This window comes from Lissotriton helveticus, chromosome 1_1 (genome assembly GCF_964261635.1).
Source record: "Lissotriton helveticus chromosome 1_1, aLisHel1.1, whole genome shotgun sequence".
Lineage (NCBI taxonomy): Eukaryota > Metazoa > Chordata > Amphibia > Caudata > Salamandridae > Lissotriton > Lissotriton helveticus.
Genome location: NC_136057.1, coordinates 578,980,649 through 579,001,433, shown reverse-complemented (window position 1 = coordinate 579,001,433; position 20,785 = coordinate 578,980,649). Strand labels below are relative to the sequence as shown.

Genomic DNA, 20,785 nt, shown 5'->3' with positions numbered 1-20,785 from the left:
ACACACTATGTCCGGTTAGGCCAACAGGTTGTGTGGTTAAACTACAGCACCAGTTTTATTTAACTTTCACAACCCATGTACAATGGCGGTTTTATCTCACAAGGTTTAGGCTAAACATTCTTCATTTTCTTTTCGCCTTTCCAAAACAAGGGGGTTGGTGTGAGAGGCTGCCCCCTTGCCCATGCAATAACAGAGTTAGTCAGAACACTATACATGTTGTCCTCTTTTGTTCTTTATATCAGGAACCAAGGAGTAGATTTATCAAGCCTATCCTGAAGGGGCGGCAACCTTGTAATTATAAAGAAGGTTTTGACTACTTATTATCGCTATCATCTTCTGGAGTATGTTCCGCCATGTTAAATTTTATACGAGTGTCACTCCAGATTAGGAAACGGTATGGCTAATTTTGGCCTTAGACTAATACATTGTTGTGGGAACCTGTATTTACTTGTTGCTGTATGAGAGTCACTCAATTATAACTATTGTGTGTAATAATACTCGCTGACTTAGGGCGATTAGTATGAGCCCTACTGTGTGTTTGTTTTTATTTTGTCAAATGATCTGTGGAATGTATCAGTTTATGTTTAACTTTCTTAATGTGTAATTATAGATGGTTCATTTAAAACTGTAATCATGTTTTTTAAAATGTACACTTTTATGATTCTTTGTTTGAATCGAATAAAGTTTTTGAACCGACTAGCCAGGGTGACCTAGGTAGGACTCTAGGCTGTATGTTATCAGCAGGCACCTAGTAGGTGTTCATGAAGCCCTCACCCACCAACCTAGTTGGTGGCATGTTTCATCATCGGGCCCAACCAGTGACAGCTAGCGTGTCCCGGGTGTGCTACGACGCCTGATTACAGCGGAGCAGGTATGCTGCTGAAAGTGCAGTGTGGTGAGTGAAGGAGTGAAGGTTAAAACGGCTTCGCGGTGATCCCAGTACCTGAGAGTAAATTACATTTTAATACCTCGGTCTCCGTGAGCGGTTAAAAGCAAGGCAGTGGGATGCTTTGGTGGTGAAGTTAAGACCACCTGCATCCGGTGTAGGTCGACATGTTTCAGCGGGTGCCTTTCGTTATGCTGGCTTTCCTCAGGACCATAAAAGTGTGAGTGCAATTTAAAAGGATATTATACTTATTAAGTGAGTGTTTATCGACTATGTGTCGCACTCGCTAAAGTGCTCTACGTGTATGAGGGGATTCCCTCATCAAGCATATGCTGGCGATTTGCCTGGTATGCCTCCTGGAGTGAATCGGCAAGGGGATGACCAAGAATGTCGGTCAATGCCTGCAGGGTTGTTGTTCCTTACTCTTTGCCCTTTTTATGTGCATGCTAGAACAGTGATACCTTTTACATGACATTTATATATATGTTTGCAACGAAATGTATGTAAGAATCCTTCCTGTTCCACTACAGGTTAATCCTTAGTGCAATGTAATGATCCCAGTTTTTGAAACGTTCATATGAATTTTCAACACATAGTTCTAAGCTTGTTTTATTAACAACACAATCTTTCTAAATTCTTCACTGTATTCCCAACTTTCAGCAATTAAGGAAAGCTAAAGGTCTTGGCAGGATCTGAGTAATAAAGTTCTGTCTGAACTGAGGGCATTGTTCCCAGATATCCATAATGAAAGCAGCTCCTCCAGAATTTGTAAGCGTCCACATCCTGCTAGGAATTTTAGTTAATTGTTGGCATGCTGCGACATAGTGTGTTATCTGTCTGCAAACAGACTTAGTCCTGAGAGCTCCAACAATCCGTAATGAACTCCAGCCTTTCCTCTGCTGAAAAAAACCAAGCGGGTTTAGAGTATTGCTCCCCCGCGCTCAAGCATTAAAGAGTAAACATTGTATTCAGCACACTTCTTACAGTTCCACCCCAAAGGCCATCACTTCATAGATAGGGCTCCTAACTTGTCAGACTGTCTTACATAAGAATCTTACAACAAACGTGGGGTAGGAAGATTGAAAGCAGGTTCTCATGATTGTTCCTCAAGACCAAACCCCTTCCAGCCCACAAACTATAGTAACATTTGTCTCATATATCTAGCATCTTATGCACCTCATATTCATTTTCTGAATTCAACTAGACTGGCAAAGAATGTGAAGCAAGAGCATGAAAAACTTGCTGGATTTTCATAGACTGAGACAATTTCAATCTTGCAGGAGATGGATTCACAATCTGTTCAATTACAAATAAACCTACACATTTAGGCTGCATTTTGGAAGCTTATTTGAAACGCAAATGTTTTGTGAGTAACCTAATTATCTCAGGTACAATGTACTGAGATGCTTGATTTCTTTTAAGATCAGAATCTTTAGCTCTTACCAAATATTTCTGTACAGAGTTCTGAATATTAGTTAACTCAATTAAGTGTACTTGTACAGACATAGCTGATGTAGACAAGCACTGATCCGAAGGAGTATGCTAGGATGATGACCATACATACCAAAGAAAGGGGAGATTCCAATCAATGATTGTTCTGTGTTACTTCACCAATCATAATTTCTTGCTCCAATCCTCCTCTTGTGCCAAGGCTTGATATCCCAAATACAGAAATACTGTTCAATACAGTGTTTCAGTTACCAGCCCCTTCCAACTGAGGGTTGCAACAAGTAGACATACAAACGTTCATAAATACTTGTTTACATAGAACCGACACACATTTTAAAATAAACCAAGACCCTCTATCAGCAAACAGAACTTGTGGAACACCATGCAATTGAATAATATGTTGTGTCAAAATGTGTGCTAACTATTTAGATGTGGGCTGTACAAAATGTGTGCTAACTATTTAGATGTGAGCTAACCAGACACAGATATACAATTACCACAGCCAGTGGAACTACTCTGCAACATTCACTCTTGGGCAACTCTACAATTAATTCAATTAATATGCAAAGGTTCAGCTTGAGCAGGTAAAGCTTTATAGCGATACTACTACTGTGTTGCCATTTGCCCTATTTACTCTTGCAACTATTGGTTCAAGTCTGATGAATCATTGGCCTGATTCACTGCTGCCAGAATAATTTCAAAATCCAATATCCTAGCACGCAAATGTGAATTGTGAACCCAGCCGACAAAGATGGGAGCTACCAGTTGGCTAACAGGAAGGTGGATAGTCTCTCTACTTCTTGAATGTCTAGTGTAAGTGGGGGCAGGGCATCTGTCCCGGTGTAGTGGTATCATCAGACATACTCTGATGGTCCTTAGGAATCACAAAACAAGTCCAATGAATAATCATCTATGCAACTGTGAGAAATAGGTGCTACTTTATTAGCAGACATATAAACGCTGCTGCAACAGAATCTTATGCTACAAACTCAGAAAAGAATGTGATGGTAACTATATTGTCACTGCTTTGTGAAAGGTTTAATTCTATAATGCTTTGACAGGCGTCTTTTAGCATCAGTGCCAGCTGGCTCCCCTTTTGACACAATATGAAGTTATATTGATATTGTTTGTCATAAGTCCAGTGAACAACTAGTAGAATATACAAAGAACCTCTAAAGAATGTGCTAATTCTCATAAGCACTGAAACTAATAATAGTTTTTGAGGTTTTATTTTAATTGAATCTGAATGGTTTTCGATTAGAATTCAGTTTTAAATTATTTCTTATTCAGTTCATATTTATAGATTCCTTCAAAGAAGCAGGAACACTCTATAAAAGTGGTAAACTACAATGAACATTTAGTAAAGTTGGTGAAGCTAAGTTCAGAAGAGGAGTTGCAAAATATAAAACTCATTCCCCTATGCTCATGTAACCGATTGTATTTATTATTTTGCAAACGACTTCATTTTAGTGTGGGGGAGGGGGCTGTTTGAAATTGATGCCATTCCTCCATCCCTTGATAGATGGTAATCCCCCTCGCTCACTTCCCCATTGGTTTATAACTAGACCATTGACATTTAAATATCTATCTACCAAACTAGTGTGGCCATAATATTGACTACCAGAATATCCTGAAGTGCACATAGGTGAGTACATTTTTACAACCCCTAACTCTACATATATGTACCTTGATGATATATTCAGCATATGTTGATGTGGGGTTAACACCAATACATCCATATTTACCAACCTATACTTACTTTGACAATATTCTGGTAGTTGATATTTTGGCAATAATAGTTTGTCAGGTTGATATTGCTGTCCTCAGTTTTCTATCATACAACTCTGCTACTACCTTTCTCTTCACTTCCACCTCTCCTCTCCCCACCCCTATGGAAACATGATACTGTCTCTCTGGTCGAAGCGATGATGCATGTGCTCTTTCACTTTTTATAACACATTTTTACTGGAATATATATCGAGCTAAGAGTTTTTCATATCTTTAGAACATTCTGACTTGTATTGCTCTAGCACGAATTTAAGGAAGGTCAAGGAAAAACTGTATGGAGATCTCACTTCACTTCAATGTTTCCCTTCTCAACAAGCTGGGCTATAGAATCATGCCAACCACAAGCTGAATTATTGCTTTGCATGTTCAAGATAATTCTGCTACCCTGATTTTATAAGCACAGTGTTCAATAATTATCGTTATTCAAATGAAGCAGTCAAATTAATGGCTCCTCTCGGTTTTCTCCCATTTCAGTCATTGAAGTAAGCGTGACCAATTACAATGAGCCTCTCATTCTGTGGCAATGACAGCAGGACTTCTTACAATGTCAACGAAGGGGTCTTAAGGAATTTTTGTTTCTTGGATGCCCTTAACTTGGTACCTCATGTTTTCCTGTTATTTATCACATTTCCAATACTGTTCATTGGTAAGTAGATGGCATCTTGCATGACTTTACTACTACATATCTTAACCACTGTTAATCATTTGATCTTTTTAGATGTCATATCACCCCTTCCAATGTATGTGAAAGACTTGTAATTACCATTAATATGGGTAGATAATAAAGTAGCATTTTTATACTGGATGAACATGAAGATAATGCGAAGTAAAACCTCAACATAATGGTACATTAATTTGTACTTTGTAGGTAATCGATTGACTGAGGCACATTTAAGTAATAGTTAATCTTGTGAATGAAACCACAAGATATACAGTTTTCCCTTTTACTGCCACATCTGTGTCTAGGTAGTTATTAAGAATGGCACACATGACAGCAAATAATAAGTCGGATATAATTCCTATAGAACAAATATGATGTGTTACATTTTTAGAGTCCGCTAATGACACTAGTATTTTAAGATAGAAAATATTTATATATCAGTCAAAGTCGTCCAAAGTTTCTATAACCACAGGGCTACATGTAGCCATCCCACAAATGTAAGAACACTGCAACGTCCTAAACTCTTTCTTCTTTGAAAAATTCCAAACATACTGTGGTAAGTAATAGGCCTCAGCGACTCAAAGCGTTCCAAAGACACTACACCTGTGCCGAACTGGCCTGAGCGGGCATCATGGGTTTACCTGGGAGGCTATAATGGTGGGGCCAGTTTTGTAGAGATAGGAGACTAGTTTTGTTACTGGTGACTGGTTTTGCAGCTGTGCTAACAAAAGCAGCAGGAACTCTTGCACCCCCAGTCCTCCAGGGGGCTGATCTGACAAAATTGCCAGGACTGCTTCAGGTTCCCAGTCTGGCCCTGCACAATACGGCAGAAACAGACATCTATGGTTTTCATTCCCCAACAATCCTGAAATAATCATCTCCCTCCTAAGAAGTCACAGATCAAGCAGAGACACTGGTGACCGTACCCCATAGATATCAGATTTTCAAGATCAATTTAGGAATAATAGTGTTGCCCCGGTCGTTCTTCCTTGTCTTGAAGATGAGGAACCGTTAATTTTCACCATCACTGAGGATACTCGTGTCCTACAAAGTATCCCAAGGGGTAAAGCACCGGGCCCCGACAGAATCCCTGCAGACTTATTTTTACATAACCAGGAACTTTGGGCTCCTTATATCACTAAGCTGGCCAATGCACTAGCATCTGGAGCAAAGGTCCCAGATTCTTGGTATGGGGCTGAAATTTTACCAGTATATAAAAAGGGTGATTGTTCAGTTCCCTCCAATTATGGACCGATCAGCCTCATAGATGCGGTGCAAAAAATAGTAGCTCGACTTGTGTTAGGACGCATTCAGGAATGGATCAGTGATTTTGATATCCTTACTCCATTACAGGCAGGTTTTCGGCCACATGTGAGTACGCTAGATCAAGTACTCAGGTTTATGCTTTTATATTGAAAGACAGTTGTCCTTGGTAAAGGTAAGCTGTATGCAGCCTTTGTGGATTTAAGGTCCGCATTTGACCTTGTTCCCAGGGTCAAGTTGTGGGATTGCTTGTTGAAACTAGGCTTGCCAGCTGTTATAGTTCATCTTTTAGTGAACCTACATGCCCACACCTTTGCACAAGTTCGGTGGGGAAAGCCTGGGGAGGTCACTGATAGATTTTCTGTAGACAAAGGCGTAAGGCAAGGGTGTGTCTTGGCTCCCACATTGTTTTCCCTATTCATTAATGGGGTAACTAACTACTTTACATCTCATCCTACTGATGCTCCCACCCTGGCGGGGATGAAAATCCCTTTGCTCATGTTCGCGGATGACACTCTGTTAATTTCCAAGACGAGGCAGGGACTCCAGCAGGCCCTGTCTCGTTTTGAGTTGTTTTGCCGCAAGCATGAGCTAGAGGTGAATGTGTCCAAAACCAAATTTATGGTATTAAGAGGATCAACACCTGTTGTTGCCAAGGTCACTCTAGGTGGTACCACCCTTGAGCAGGCTAAGTTATTTACCTGCAAAAAACACAGTTGATGGACAGAATGTAGAACAATGTCATACATTCACCCCAGTACAAGGATCTGGGCCTAAATCCATCGTTTATTTGCACTCCATACCACCCTGGGTTAGACACTAGCTATATGCAAATCAGCTCTGACCCTGTGCCTCATGGGAACAGTCCAGTCCGAACTACCAAGCCATGTCTTTCCCAGACCGGAATCAAGCATCCATGGACCGGTTTCTGGCTATCAGCCTTCATCAGCCTGGATAGCTTGACTCCAGTGGTGTGGAGAGCCTGGGACTCACGTCTGAGCATATCCAGCCCACTCGGGGTGAAAATTGCAAAAAACACAGTTGATGGACAGAATGTAGAACAATGTCATACATTCACCCCAGTGCATACAGCCAGGTTCTGAAACTGGGATGGTGCAGTGAGCTAAAAAACGGTGTTGGATCTAGCCCTGATCTCTTGACTGGGTGAGAGTATTCTGCTTAATTCAGAGACTCTGTCCCTCACCACCCCTTGTTGTAAATAATTTTGTCCACCCTAAGCGTGGAAGGGGATACTCAGACATGAGTCCCTTGCTCATTGCACCATCAGGATTCAAGCAAGCCGGGCCGAAGACGGCTGTAATGCCAGAAACCGGTCCCCGGAAGCTTGTTTCCTTCCCAGTGTAAGAATTGGCTTTTGTAGTTTGGTTTGCCCTGTTCCCATCATGCACTGGGACAGGAACAGACTAATTTGCATACAGCCAGGTTCTGAAACTGGGATGGTGCAGTGAGCTAAAAAACGGTGTTGGATCTAGCCCTGATCTCTTGACTGGGTGAGAGTATTCTGCTTAATTCAGAGACTCTGTCCCTCACCACCCCTTGTTGTAAATAATTTTGTCCACCCTAAGCGTGGAAGGGGATACTCAGACATGAGTCCCTTGCTCATTGCACCATCAGGATTCAAGCAAGCCGGGCCGAAGACGGCTGTAATGCCAGAAACCGGTCCCCGGAAGCTTGTTTCCTTCCCAGTGTAAGAATTGGCTTTTGTAGTTTGGTTTGCCCTGTTCCCATCATGCACTGGGACAGGAACAGACTAATTTGCATACAGCCAGGTTCTGAAACTGGGATGGTGCAGTGAGCTAAAAAACGGTGTTGGATCTAGCCCTGATCTCTTGACTGGGTGAGAGTATTCTGCTTAATTCAGAGACTCTGTCCCTCACCACCCCTTGTTGTAAATAATTTTGTCCACCCTAAGCGTGGAAGGGGATACTCAGACATGAGTCCCTTGCTCATTACACCATCAGGATTCAAGCAAGCCGGGCCGAAGACGGCTGTAATGCCAGAAACCGGTCCCCGGAAGCTTGTTTCCTTCCCAGTGTAAGAATTGGCTTTTGTAGTTTGGTTTGCCCTGTTCCCATCATGCACTGGGACAGGAACAGACTAATTTGCATACAGCCAGGTTCTGAAACTGGGATGGTGCAGTGAGCTAAAAAACGGTGTTGGATCTAGCCCTGATCTCTTGACTGGGTGAGAGTATTCTGCTTAATTCAGAGACTCTGTCCCTCACCACCCCTTGTTGTAAATAATTTTGTCCACCCTAAGCGTGGAAGGGGATACTCAGACATGAGTCCCTTGCTCACTGCACCATCAGGATTCAAGCAAGCCGGGCCGAAGACGGCTGTAATGCCAGAAACCGGTCCCCGGAAGCTTGTTTCCTTCCCAGTGTAAGAATTGGCTTTTGTAGTTTGGTTTGCCCTGTTCCCATCATGCACTGGGACAGGAACAGACTAATTTGCATACAGCCAGGTTCTGAAACTGGGATGGTGCAGTGAGCTAAAAAACGGTGTTGGATCTAGCCCTGATCTCTTGACTGGGTGAGAGTATTCTGCTTAATTCAGAGACTCTGTCCCTCACCACCCCTTGTTGTAAATAATTTTGTCCACCCTAAGCGTGGAAGGGGATACTCAGACATGAGTCCCTTGCTCATTGCACCATCAGGATTCAAGCAAGCCGGGCCGAAGACGGCTGTAATGCCAGAAACCGGTCCCCGGAAGCTTGTTTCCTTCCCAGTGTAAGAATTGGCTTTTGTAGTTTGGTTTGCCCTGTTCCCATCATGCACTGGGACAGGAACAGACTAATCTGCATACAGCCAGGTTCTGAAACTGGGATGGTGCAGTGAGCTAAAAAACGGTGTTGGATCTAGCCCTGATCTCTTGACTGGGTGAGAGTATTCTGCTTAATTCAGAGACTCTGTCCCTCACCACCCCTTGTTGTAAATAATTTTGTCCACCCTAAGCGTGGAAGGGGATACTCAGACATGAGTCCCTTGCTCATTGCACCATCAGGATTCAAGCAAGCCGGGCCGAAGACGGCTGTAATGCCAGAAACCGGTCCCCGGAAGCTTGTTTCCTTCCCAGTGTAAGAATTGGCTTTTGTAGTTTGGTTTGCCCTGTTCCCATCATGCACTGGGACAGGAACAGACTAATTTGCATACAGCCAGGTTCTGAAACTGGGATGGTGCAGTGAGCTAAAAAACGGTGTTGGATCTAGCCCTGATCTCTTGACTGGGTGAGAGTATTCTGCTTAATTCAGAGACTCTGTCCCTCACCACCCCTTGTTGTAAATAATTTTGTCCACCCCAAGCGTGGAAGGGGATACTCAGACATGAGTCCCTTGCTCATTGCACCATCAGGATTCAAGCAAGCCGGGCCGAAGACGGCTGTAATGCCAGAAACCGGTCCCCGGAAGCTTGTTTCCTTCCCAGTGTAAGAATTGGCTTTTGTAGTTTGGTTTGCCCTGTTCCCATCATGCACTGGGACAGGAACAGACTAATTTGCATACAGCCAGGTTCTGAAACTGGGATGGTGCAGTGAGCTAAAAAACGGTGTTGGATCTAGCCCTGATCTCTTGACTGGGTGAGAGTATTCTGCTTAATTCAGAGACTCTGTCCCTCACCACCCCTTGTTGTAAATAATTTTGTCCACCCTAAGCATGGAAGGGGATACTCAGACATGAGTCCCTTGCTCATTGCACCATCAGGATTCAAGCAAGCCGGGCCGAAGACGGCTGTAATGCCAGAAACCGGTCCCCGGAAGCTTGTTTCCTTCCCAGTGTAAGAATTGGCTTTTGTAGTTTGGTTTGCCCTGTTCCCATCATGCACTGGGACAGGAACAGACTAATTTGCATACAGCCAGGTTCTGAAACTGGGATGGTGCAGTGAGCTAAAAAACGGTGTTGGATCTAGCCCTGATCTCTTGACTGGGTGAGAGTATTCTGCTTAATTCAGAGACTCTGTCCCTCACCACCCCTTGTTGTAAATAATTTTGTCCACCCTAAGCGTGGAAGGGGATACTCAGACATGAGTCCCTTGCTCATTGCACCATCAGGATTCAAGCAAGCCGGGCCGAAGACGGCTGTAATGCCAGAAACCGGTCCCCGGAAGCTTGTTTCCTTCCCAGTGTAAGAATTGGCTTTTGTAGTTTGGTTTGCCCTGTTCCCATCATGCACTGGGACAGGAACAGACTAATTTGCATACAGCCAGGTTCTGAAACTGGGATGGTGCAGTGAGCTAAAAAACGGTGTTGGATCTAGCCCTGATCTCTTGACTGGGTGAGAGTATTCTGCTTAATTCAGAGACTCTGTCCCTCACCACCCCTTGTTGTAAATAATTTTGTCCACCCTAAGCGTGGAAGGGGATACTCAGACATGAGTCCCTTGCTCATTGCACCATCAGGATTCAAGCAAGCCGGGCCGAAGACGGCTGTAATGCCAGAAACCGGTCCCCGGAAGCTTGTTTCCTTCCCAGTGTAAGAATTGGCTTTTGTAGTTTGGTTTGCCCTGTTCCCATCATGCACTGGGACAGGAACAGACTAATTTGCATACAGCCAGGTTCTGAAACTGGGATGGTGCAGTGAGCTAAAAAACGGTGTTGGATCTAGCCCTGATCTCTTGACTGGGTGAGAGTATTCTGCTTAATTCAGAGACTCTGTCCCTCACCACCCCTTGTTGTAAATAATTTTGTCCACCCTAAGCGTGGAAGGGGATACTCAGACATGAGTCCCTTGCTCATTGCACCATCAGGATTCAAGCAAGCCGGGCCGAAGACGGCTGTAATGCCAGAAACCGGTCCCCGGAAGCTTGTTTCCTTCCCAGTGTAAGAATTGGCTTTTGTAGTTTGGTTTGCCCTGTTCCCATCATGCACTGGGACAGGAACAGACTAATTTGCATACAGCCAGGTTCTGAAACTGGGATGGTGCAGTGAGCTAAAAAACGGTGTTGGATCTAGCCCTGATCTCTTGACTGGGTGAGAGTATTCTGCTTAATTCAGAGACTCTGTCCCTCACCACCCCTTGTTGTAAATAATTTTGTCCACCCTAAGCGTGGAAGGGGATACTCAGACATGAGTCCCTTGCTCATTGCACCATCAGGATTCAAGCAAGCCGGGCCGAAGACGGCTGTAATGCCAGAAACCGGTCCCCGGAAGCTTGTTTCCTTCCCAGTGTAAGAATTGGCTTTTGTAGTTTGGTTTGCCCTGTTCCCATCATGCACTGGGACAGGAACAGACTAATTTGCATACAGCCAGGTTCTGAAACTGGGATGGTGCAGTGAGCTAAAAAACGGTGTTGGATCTAGCCCTGATCTCTTGACTGGGTGAGAGTATTCTGCTTAATTCAGAGACTCTGTCCCTCACCACCCCTTGTTGTAAATAATTTTGTCCACCCTAAGCGTGGAAGGGGATACTCAGACATGAGTCCCTTGCTCATTGCACCATCAGGATTCAAGCAAGCCGGGCCGAAGACGGCTGTAATGCCAGAAACCGGTCCCCGGAAGCTTGTTTCCTTCCCAGTGTAAGAATTGGCTTTTGTAGTTTGGTTTGCCCTGTTCCCATCATGCACTGGGACAGGAACAGACTAATTTGCATACAGCCAGGTTCTGAAACTGGGATGGTGCAGTGAGCTAAAAAACGGTGTTGGATCTAGCCCTGATCTCTTGACTGGGTGAGAGTATTCTGCTTAATTCAGAGACTCTGTCCCTCACCACCCCTTGTTGTAAATAATTTTGTCCACCCCAAGCGTGGAAGGGGATACTCAGACATGAGTCCCTTGCTCATTGCACCATCAGGATTCAAGCAAGCCGGGCCGAAGACGGCTGTAATGCCAGAAACCGGTCCCCGGAAGCTTGTTTCCTTCCCAGTGTAAGAATTGGCTTTTGTAGTTTGGTTTGCCCTGTTCCCATCATGCACTGGGACAGGAACAGACTAATTTGCATACAGCCAGGTTCTGAAACTGGGATGGTGCAGTGAGCTAAAAAACGGTGTTGGATCTAGCCCTGATCTCTTGACTGGGTGAGAGTATTCTGCTTAATTCAGAGACTCTGTCCCTCACCACCCCTTGTTGTAAATAATTTTGTCCACCCCAAGCGTGGAAGGGGATACTCAGACATGAGTCCCTTGCTCATTGCACCATCAGGATTCAAGCAAGCCGGGCCGAAGACGGCTGTAATGCCAGAAACCGGTCCCCGGAAGCTTGTTTCCTTCCCAGTGTAAGAATTGGCTTTTGTAGTTTGGTTTGCCCTGTTCCCATCATGCACTGGGACAGGAACAGACTAATTTGCATACAGCCAGGTTCTGAAACTGGGATGGTGCAGTGAGCTAAAAAACGGTGTTGGATCTAGCCCTGATCTCTTGACTGGGTGAGAGTATTCTGCTTAATTCAGAGACTCTGTCCCTCACCACCCCTTGTTGTAAATAATTTTGTCCACCCTAAGCGTGGAAGGGGATACTCAGACATGAGTCCCTTGCTCATTGCACCATCAGGATTCAAGCAAGCCGGGCCGAAGACGGCTGTAATGCCAGAAACCGGTCCCCGGAAGCTTGTTTCCTTCCCAGTGTAAGAATTGGCTTTTGTAGTTTGGTTTGCCCTGTTCCCATCATGCACTGGGACAGGAACAGACTAATTTGCATACAGCCAGGTTCTGAAACTGGGATGGTGCAGTGAGCTAAAAAACGGTGTTGGATCTAGCCCTGATCTCTTGACTGGGTGAGAGTATTCTGCTTAATTCAGAGACTCTGTCCCTCACCACCCCTTGTTGTAAATAATTTTGTCCACCCTAAGCGTGGAAGGGGATACTCAGACATGAGTCCCTTGCTCATTGCACCATCAGGATTCAAGCAAGCCGGGCCGAAGACGGCTGTAATGCCAGAAACCGGTCCCCGGAAGCTTGTTTCCTTCCCAGTGTAAGAATTGGCTTTTGTAGTTTGGTTTGCCCTGTTCCCATCATGCACTGGGACAGGAACAGACTAATTTGCATACAGCCAGGTTCTGAAACTGGGATGGTGCAGTGAGCTAAAAAACGGTGTTGGATCTAGCCCTGATCTCTTGACTGGGTGAGAGTATTCTGCTTAATTCAGAGACTCTGTCCCTCACCACCCCTTGTTGTAAATAATTTTGTCCACCCTAAGCGTGGAAGGGGATACTCAGACATGAGTCCCTTGCTCATTGCACCATCAGGATTCAAGCAAGCCGGGCCGAAGACGGCTGTAATGCCAGAAACCGGTCCCCGGAAGCTTGTTTCCTTCCCAGTGTAAGAATTGGCTTTTGTAGTTTGGTTTGCCCTGTTCCCATCATGCACTGGGACAGGAACAGACTAATTTGCATACAGCCAGGTTCTGAAACTGGGATGGTGCAGTGAGCTAAAAAACGGTGTTGGATCTAGCCCTGATCTCTTGACTGGGTGAGAGTATTCTGCTTAATTCAGAGACTCTGTCCCTCACCACCCCTTGTTGTAAATAATTTTGTCCACCCTAAGCGTGGAAGGGGATACTCAGACATGAGTCCCTTGCTCATTGCACCATCAGGATTCAAGCAAGCCGGGCCGAAGACGGCTGTAATGCCAGAAACCGGTCCCCGGAAGCTTGTTTCCTTCCCAGTGTAAGAATTGGCTTTTGTAGTTTGGTTTGCCCTGTTCCCATCATGCACTGGGACAGGAACAGACTAATTTGCATACAGCCAGGTTCTGAAACTGGGATGGTGCAGTGAGCTAAAAAACGGTGTTGGATCTAGCCCTGATCTCTTGACTGGGTGAGAGTATTCTGCTTAATTCAGAGACTCTGTCCCTCACCACCCCTTGTTGTAAATAATTTTGTCCACCCTAAGCGTGGAAGGGGATACTCAGACATGAGTCCCTTGCTCATTGCACCATCAGGATTCAAGCAAGCCGGGCCGAAGACGGCTGTAATGCCAGAAACCGGTCCCCGGAAGCTTGTTTCCTTCCCAGTGTAAGAATTGGCTTTTGTAGTTTGGTTTGCCCTGTTCCCATCATGCACTGGGACAGGAACAGACTAATTTGCATACAGCCAGGTTCTGAAACTGGGATGGTGCAGTGAGCTAAAAAACGGTGTTGGATCTAGCCCTGATCTCTTGACTGGGTGAGAGTATTCTGCTTAATTCAGAGACTCTGTCCCTCACCACCCCTTGTTGTAAATAATTTTGTCCACCCTAAGCGTGGAAGGGGATACTCAGACATGAGTCCCTTGCTCATTGCACCATCAGGATTCAAGCAAGCCGGGCCGAAGACGGCTGTAATGCCAGAAACCGGTCCCCGGAAGCTTGTTTCCTTCCCAGTGTAAGAATTGGCTTTTGTAGTTTGGTTTGCCCTGTTCCCATCATGCACTGGGACAGGAACAGACTAATTTGCATACAGCCAGGTTCTGAAACTGGGATGGTGCAGTGAGCTAAAAAACGGTGTTGGATCTAGCCCTGATCTCTTGACTGGGTGAGAGTATTCTGCTTAATTCAGAGACTCTGTCCCTCACCACCCCTTGTTGTAAATAAGTGACGGTGACAAGGCACTCTTGAGGGGTATTTAGGACACTCACAGCCACCGTACTGGGGTTCTAGAGCAGCCATTTTGTGTACCTGAGGAAAATAAAGGAATTCCTGTCAGAAATGCGCGCCAAACAAAGGGCCCCAAAACCTCAAGAGGCCAGGGTTCATGAAGGCTCCAATGGGAGTCACTTCACATGAGGAAAAAGGGTGTCCACCATTTTAGGTTCATTTATACAGGTTGACAACCCCAGTTTGTAATGCCACAGGTTTGGGCCAGGTGCCTTGTAAATAGGTGCCACAAACCTTGTGAGCAACTGGGCGTCAAGGAACATCTAACCCCATGAAACAACACATAAAAAGTCCTGGTAGACAAATAAAAAGCGACAAATTTTGGGAGGTACAGGGGAACAAAAGAAATCATAGTGGTGAGGGGACTCTCAGAAGCAGACGGGTCTAACACTGGCTATATGCAAATCAGCTCTGACCCTGTGCCTCATGGGAACAGTCCAGTCCGAACTACCAAGCCATGTCTTTCCCAGACCGGAATCAAGCATCCAAGGACCGGTTTCTGGCTATCAGCTTTCAGCAGCCTGGATAGCTTGACTCCAGTGGTGTGGAGAGCCTGGGACTCACGTCTGAGCATATCCAGCCCACTCGGGGTGAAAATTGCAAAAAACACAGTTGATGGACAGAATGTAGAACAATGTCATACATTCACCCCAGTACAAGGATCTGGGCCGTTGACTGGGGGTGAGTGTTTGTATTGTCAACGCTCCGTCCATCATCCCCTTTGGTTTTTCTTTGTTCGCCCTAAGTTGGCAGGGTATGCTCAGATGTGAGTCCCTTGCTCACTTTGCCACTGGAGTCATGCAAGCCCGGCTGAAGACGACTGTAATGCCAGAAGCCGGTCCTGGGAAGCTTGATTCCGGTCCAGGGAAGACATGGCTTGGCAGTTCGGGCTGGACTGTTCCCAGAAGGCACAGGGTCAGACTGATTTGCATATAGCCGTGTCTGAACTGGGGTGGCGGAGTGAGCTAAAGAACGGTGATGGATTAAACCCAGATCAGTTGACTGGGGGTGAGTGTTTGTATTGTCAACGCTCCGTCCATCATCACCTTTGGTTTTTCTAAGTTATTTACCTACCTGGGAGTCACATTGAGTGAAAATCTCAGCTGGACACCGCAGGTTGAGTTACTGGCTCTTAAACACTCCCAACTAGGAGGAGCCCTACTCAAGGAGCATAAAAGTTCCCACACTCGCCCCATATCACCTCTTATTAAAATCTATGGCACAAAAGTTCTGGCCTCAGTTTTATATGGGGCTGAGCTTTGGGGCTACTCTAATCTTGATTCGCTCAAAGTGGCTCAAAATAAATTTCTTAAGGTAGCCACAGGTCTTCCACAATCATCACCGCGCATCCCACTTCTATATGACCTAGGGTGCCAACTAGTGGAGGACCTAGCAAGATATTGCCCCCGAGCATTTTGGAGAAGTCTCTGGGCAACGCCTGAGCTTTTTCTTTATGCTAAAACTTGTTCTGAAGTTAGGGACCTTTTGGGCTCTGGTAAAATAGGATGGTTTAAAGAAATAAGATCTACCCTTAGTGCAATTGGGCTCGACGAACTATGGCTTAACCCAGTTTCAGCTGTCTTTCCTTCTAAAAAGGAGTTGAAGGATCGATATTGGGATTGGGTCATGGGTAGAAGGCATTCTCAAATAGCGTCCAGCTCTCTCACATCGGCATTCATTCTGCTGAAGGATGTCTCGTCCCTAGAAATGTATTGGGACATTATTTCTAAACCATTGGATCGGAAATTATTCCACCAACTGAGAACTGGGACACTACCATTGAGGGCCTTCACTAAAACTTGGGGCAAGGGTGGACCAGATCAATGCCCATTGTACACGGAGTCGTGTGAAAGTGTTAGTCACTTCCTCTTTGTATGCCCCCTATATGATGCTCCTAGATCTAAGTGGCTACGCCCGGTCTGTAGAAATCTGGGCACCCTGTCAGCATCAGAAGCTAGTAGAATTTTAAGATCAGATACGTCCACTGGGATTGTTGTTGGGGTTGCTAAATTTCTTGGTTGGGCGTGGACCTTACGGTCTCGACTAATTAATCTGTCATAAGCGTTTTGATGTCGTGTACTCTCAGGATGTTTTTGATCTATGACTCCCAAAAGAAAACACACTCGCATAGATGGGGTGTGTACATGGGTTGCTGTTTTAAACTTTTTTTTAACCCTTTTTATTTCTACAAATGAAGTCAAATACAAGTGATTTAATTCTGTGTTAGATTGTTTTTTAACTTTTTAACTTTTCACGAAATTATTTTCTTAACATATTGCTAACTTTGTATAAATTGTGTTATATTATCGCATGTTAGCATGCCTTTTATGATGAATAATCGAATAAAGACTTCTTGAAATTGAATTGAAGTGATAAGTGGCTAGTTTCAAGGGTTTAAAAATATTTAATTAGGTAAAATATCAATACTTTTTTGGGGACAGGAGTTTCAGAGATGATTTTCTAATTGATATGCATTCTGTTTTGAATGTACACATTTCAGCCACATAACTGATAGATAATATTGGAATTGAATTATTACTTTAAGATTATGCATCAATATGAATGCAAAGGTTTATAATTCGAAATTAGATGTAATTCTTTTTAGGAATGACATCTACTGTTACTAAAAAACAGGGCTGTTGTGTTATAGAAAAATGGCGATAGGCAATGCCATCCATGTTTGTGTAAACTAGATTGGCAAAGATTACATGTATTTCTTTCATTTTCCTCTTTTTTAAACACCAGTGCCAAATTTTCTAAATAATGCACAGGACAAGCTACACAATGTGCATGGTTATGTAAACAAGCATTAACTAAGACTATAGTTTTGCATTTTGTGCACATAAAATCTTTTTTATTTTATCACACAAAAATACAAGCACATTTGTACACATGCATGCACACAAACACACAGACACATAGCGAAAGAGAATGACAGAGAGAAAATGGAGAAAAATTACACAAAAAGGAACAAATGTGCTGCAGTTTAGGGCAAAGTAGATGGGGATTATAACAGGAGGTGGATTTGAGTGCAGTAGAGAGACACAACAGTATTGGTGAGAGAGGTGGAACTAAGTTCAGAAGCTGAGGGGTGGAAGCTGGTGGAGGAGGAGAGAGTCCCAGCTTTGAACCATAAGGGAGGATGAAGGAGAGGAAGGACGAGGCGGAGAGCACAGTCACCTTGAGCTTGTGTACAGGAGCTTAAAAAAGGATAGTAACACTGCAAGTAATGCATGTACTCAGGGAAGCATTCCTAAAGTGCAAGTCTTTTGAGAGTGCCGTGCTCCATCCTTCCCTATATCATTTTTGAACAAAGGGAAGTCACATCTCCCCATTTAAATTTAACCAAGTTTAGGCACAAAACATGTTGACCGTCTCCTTTTTTGTGGCTACTATGGGTCATTAATATACCAGAAGTAACACTAATCTATGATTTTTTTACTCTTACAGAGGAATCAGCATATTAAAAACTTCTTGGCTATATCCTCTAGCCAGTTTTAAATATTTAGTTTCACACTCACTTCTCACTATCCCACTAGGACACTCTCACACTCATCAAATGGCGAAATAAAAAGATCTCTGCTAAAGTGACCTTTCGGGGGACTCATAGGGCATTGCAGCGCCAACCCGACAAGGAGCACCCGCCAGATGATGAATCATGACATCCCTAGGCATATGTGATGGCAACAAGAGACATTCTTGATGACTGTCGCCTTCTGATTGGCATAGTACCTAGCTACCTGCTCTATCCTCTTCTTTCTCTTTGACACTATTAGTGTCCTACCAGGAACAGTTACCCCCTTGTGGTATTGATATGGTCTTTTAGAGCCCGGGTATTGGACATTGAAGAGCTCCTAGTCCCCCTCGTTCTTTATTAGCTGGAAAGGTTTTGACATTGGTCAGTGTGTGGTGGAAAATAATCCATCAAAACACAGTCATTATAAATGGGGAAGAATAAACTTTGCCTGACTCCCCTATTGAATATAAAGTGCTCAGTGCATTCTCGCATCAAACCATACCTAAATGGAAGCACTCAAATTAAGGGCCCTATGTTTAGCATTATATGCCACAACTTATCTCTGTTAACTTTGTCAAAAGCAGATTTTAAATCCATGACGGCCAGGTGTACGGCTCCAGGTCCGGTCACGGTGTACTTAATATTTAAAAGATGCAGATTTAGGCATTGCTCCACAGTGCATTGCCTGGCCTAAAGCCATACGGTACACCAGATAGAACGGGAATCATCCTTTACAATGTAACTGGTACAACGCGGTACCGTTACAACGCAGCTTTAACAACGAAAGTCGTTACAACGTCTTTCGCTGGAGGGCGCTCTAGGATAGGGGATAGTTTAATTTACTATCCTACACCTTCCCTACTATCCACGGGGACTGGTGTTGGAATAGTAAATTAAACTATTCACTATCAGCGCCCCCCAACGGAGGTCGTTGTAACGACTTGCGTTGTTAAAACTGCGCCGTAAAGGGACGCGTTGTAACGGTACGCATTGTACCGTCATACATCCGATAGAACTCTGCGGTTTTTAGGTAAAAGTTGTTAATTTATATAGGAGCACTGGTTTCTGGCTGACAGGTATACACCCTGTCAAATCAGTAACCACAACTCTAGTCACGGTAAGCTAAATGCATACTAAATGATAACTTGTGCTCACCCTCTGGTAGCTTGGAACAGAGCAGTCAAGCCTATCTAAAGGGGCGACATGTAAAGTATTTGTATAACATAGACACACAGTAATACAATGGAAAACACCGCAAAAGGCTCCACACAGGTTTACAAAAATAGACAATCATTTTGTGAGTAAAACAAGACCAGAATGACAAAATCCAATAAGCAGAACCCGAGTTATGAATTTTTAAAGATTTAATCAAAATGTAGGGCTTAGAGTCAAATAGTGCTTAGGGGTTACCTGAGGTCGCACAGGACCGCTGAAATCCAAAGTTCAGGCTGATCGCGATAAAGGGAAGGCCAGCTACAAGACTCATACATGTCCTGCTGAAAAAGTACCTTGGATGGAGCAAACGTCAATGTTGAAAGCTTGATGCATCGGTTCCGATCCGCACAGGCGATGAAGGCTTTGTAGACAAACCCCTTCATGATGCAAGCACTGCCTAGTTGAGCTGCGCTTCCATCATCGTTGAGCCACGCAGTTCATCGAAGCAATTTCATCGATAGGCTCCTGCATCAGTGAAGGGCAATGGGTCGGTTCCAAACGGCTCAAAGCAGTCACTGCATCATGGTTCTGGACAGCAGATTTCATCTTTCAAGGGTCCAGGACTGAATTGGCACCCCTTGGCAGGGCAGCACTCACAGATGGCAAAGTCCAGGTGCTGTTGCAGAGTTGAAGGAAGTCTTCGATGACCTTGAGACTTCAGAACAAAGGCAAGCAAGCCCTTGGAGTAACTCTGGGTTTAAGTGAGATGGGTCCAGTCCTTGTCAGAAGGGCAGAGATCAGCAGGTAGCACGGCAGCACAACAATTCAGAAAAGCAGTTCTTCCAGAGCAGCAGTCAAGCAGAGTGGGTATCCTTGTAGTACACAGTCTTTACTCCTGGCAGAGTTCTTCACAGGTCCAATAGTGTACTGTCTTGGTAGGGCCAGAGGCCCATTTCTTATACTCAGTTGTGCTTTTGAAGTGAGGGTGACTTCAAAGTATAGTCTTTGAAGTACACATAGGTCCTTTCTTTTCAGCCCCAGCTTCAGACTATCAGTAGGGGTAATCAGCACTACTGAACACTGCCTATTCATGTTTAAGTGTCTGCTCCCCCCCTTTCTTCCTGCCCAAGAAGAGCTTTTAAAGAATGTAGATAAATGCAGATGGGTTCTCTGTCACAACCGCCTTTTCTGTGGCTTTCTAAAAGAAATGCACAAAGTGTAGCTTTCACCCATGCCAGATGTGTATTGGAGACAGTCTGCAAGGCACACAGAGCAGCACAAGTAGAGAAATGTCACTTTCTACAAGTTTTTCTAAAATATTAAAGCGAAATCTAACAAACCAGTAAAGAGGATTTATCAATACCAATCCAAAGATATAAAACATGATAAAGCCACTCCTTTCTAATCAGGAATTTGAGCCTAAATGTGTATTAAGGAATTTCCAATCCTAACCTTTGAACGGAGTTGACCTCATAGTAGTGAACAATTAATCT

At 44.3% G+C, this 20,785-nt stretch overlaps 1 protein-coding gene across 6 annotated transcripts in view; it reads left to right on the top strand.

Annotated features, from left to right (window-relative positions):
• ABCC9 (ATP binding cassette subfamily C member 9) overlaps nucleotides 1-20,785 on the top strand; it is a 1,243,587-nt gene that overhangs the window by 143,341 nt on the left and 1,079,461 nt on the right. For all 6 annotated transcript variants that reach the window (XM_078674078.1, XM_078674076.1, XM_078674073.1 and 3 more), the window contains exon 2: nucleotides 4,598-4,769. In XM_078674078.1, coding sequence (XP_078530204.1) covers nucleotides 4,625-4,769 — 145 coding nt within the window. In that variant the 5' untranslated portion in view covers nucleotides 4,598-4,624. The remainder of the gene's footprint in view (nucleotides 1-4,597; nucleotides 4,770-20,785) is intronic.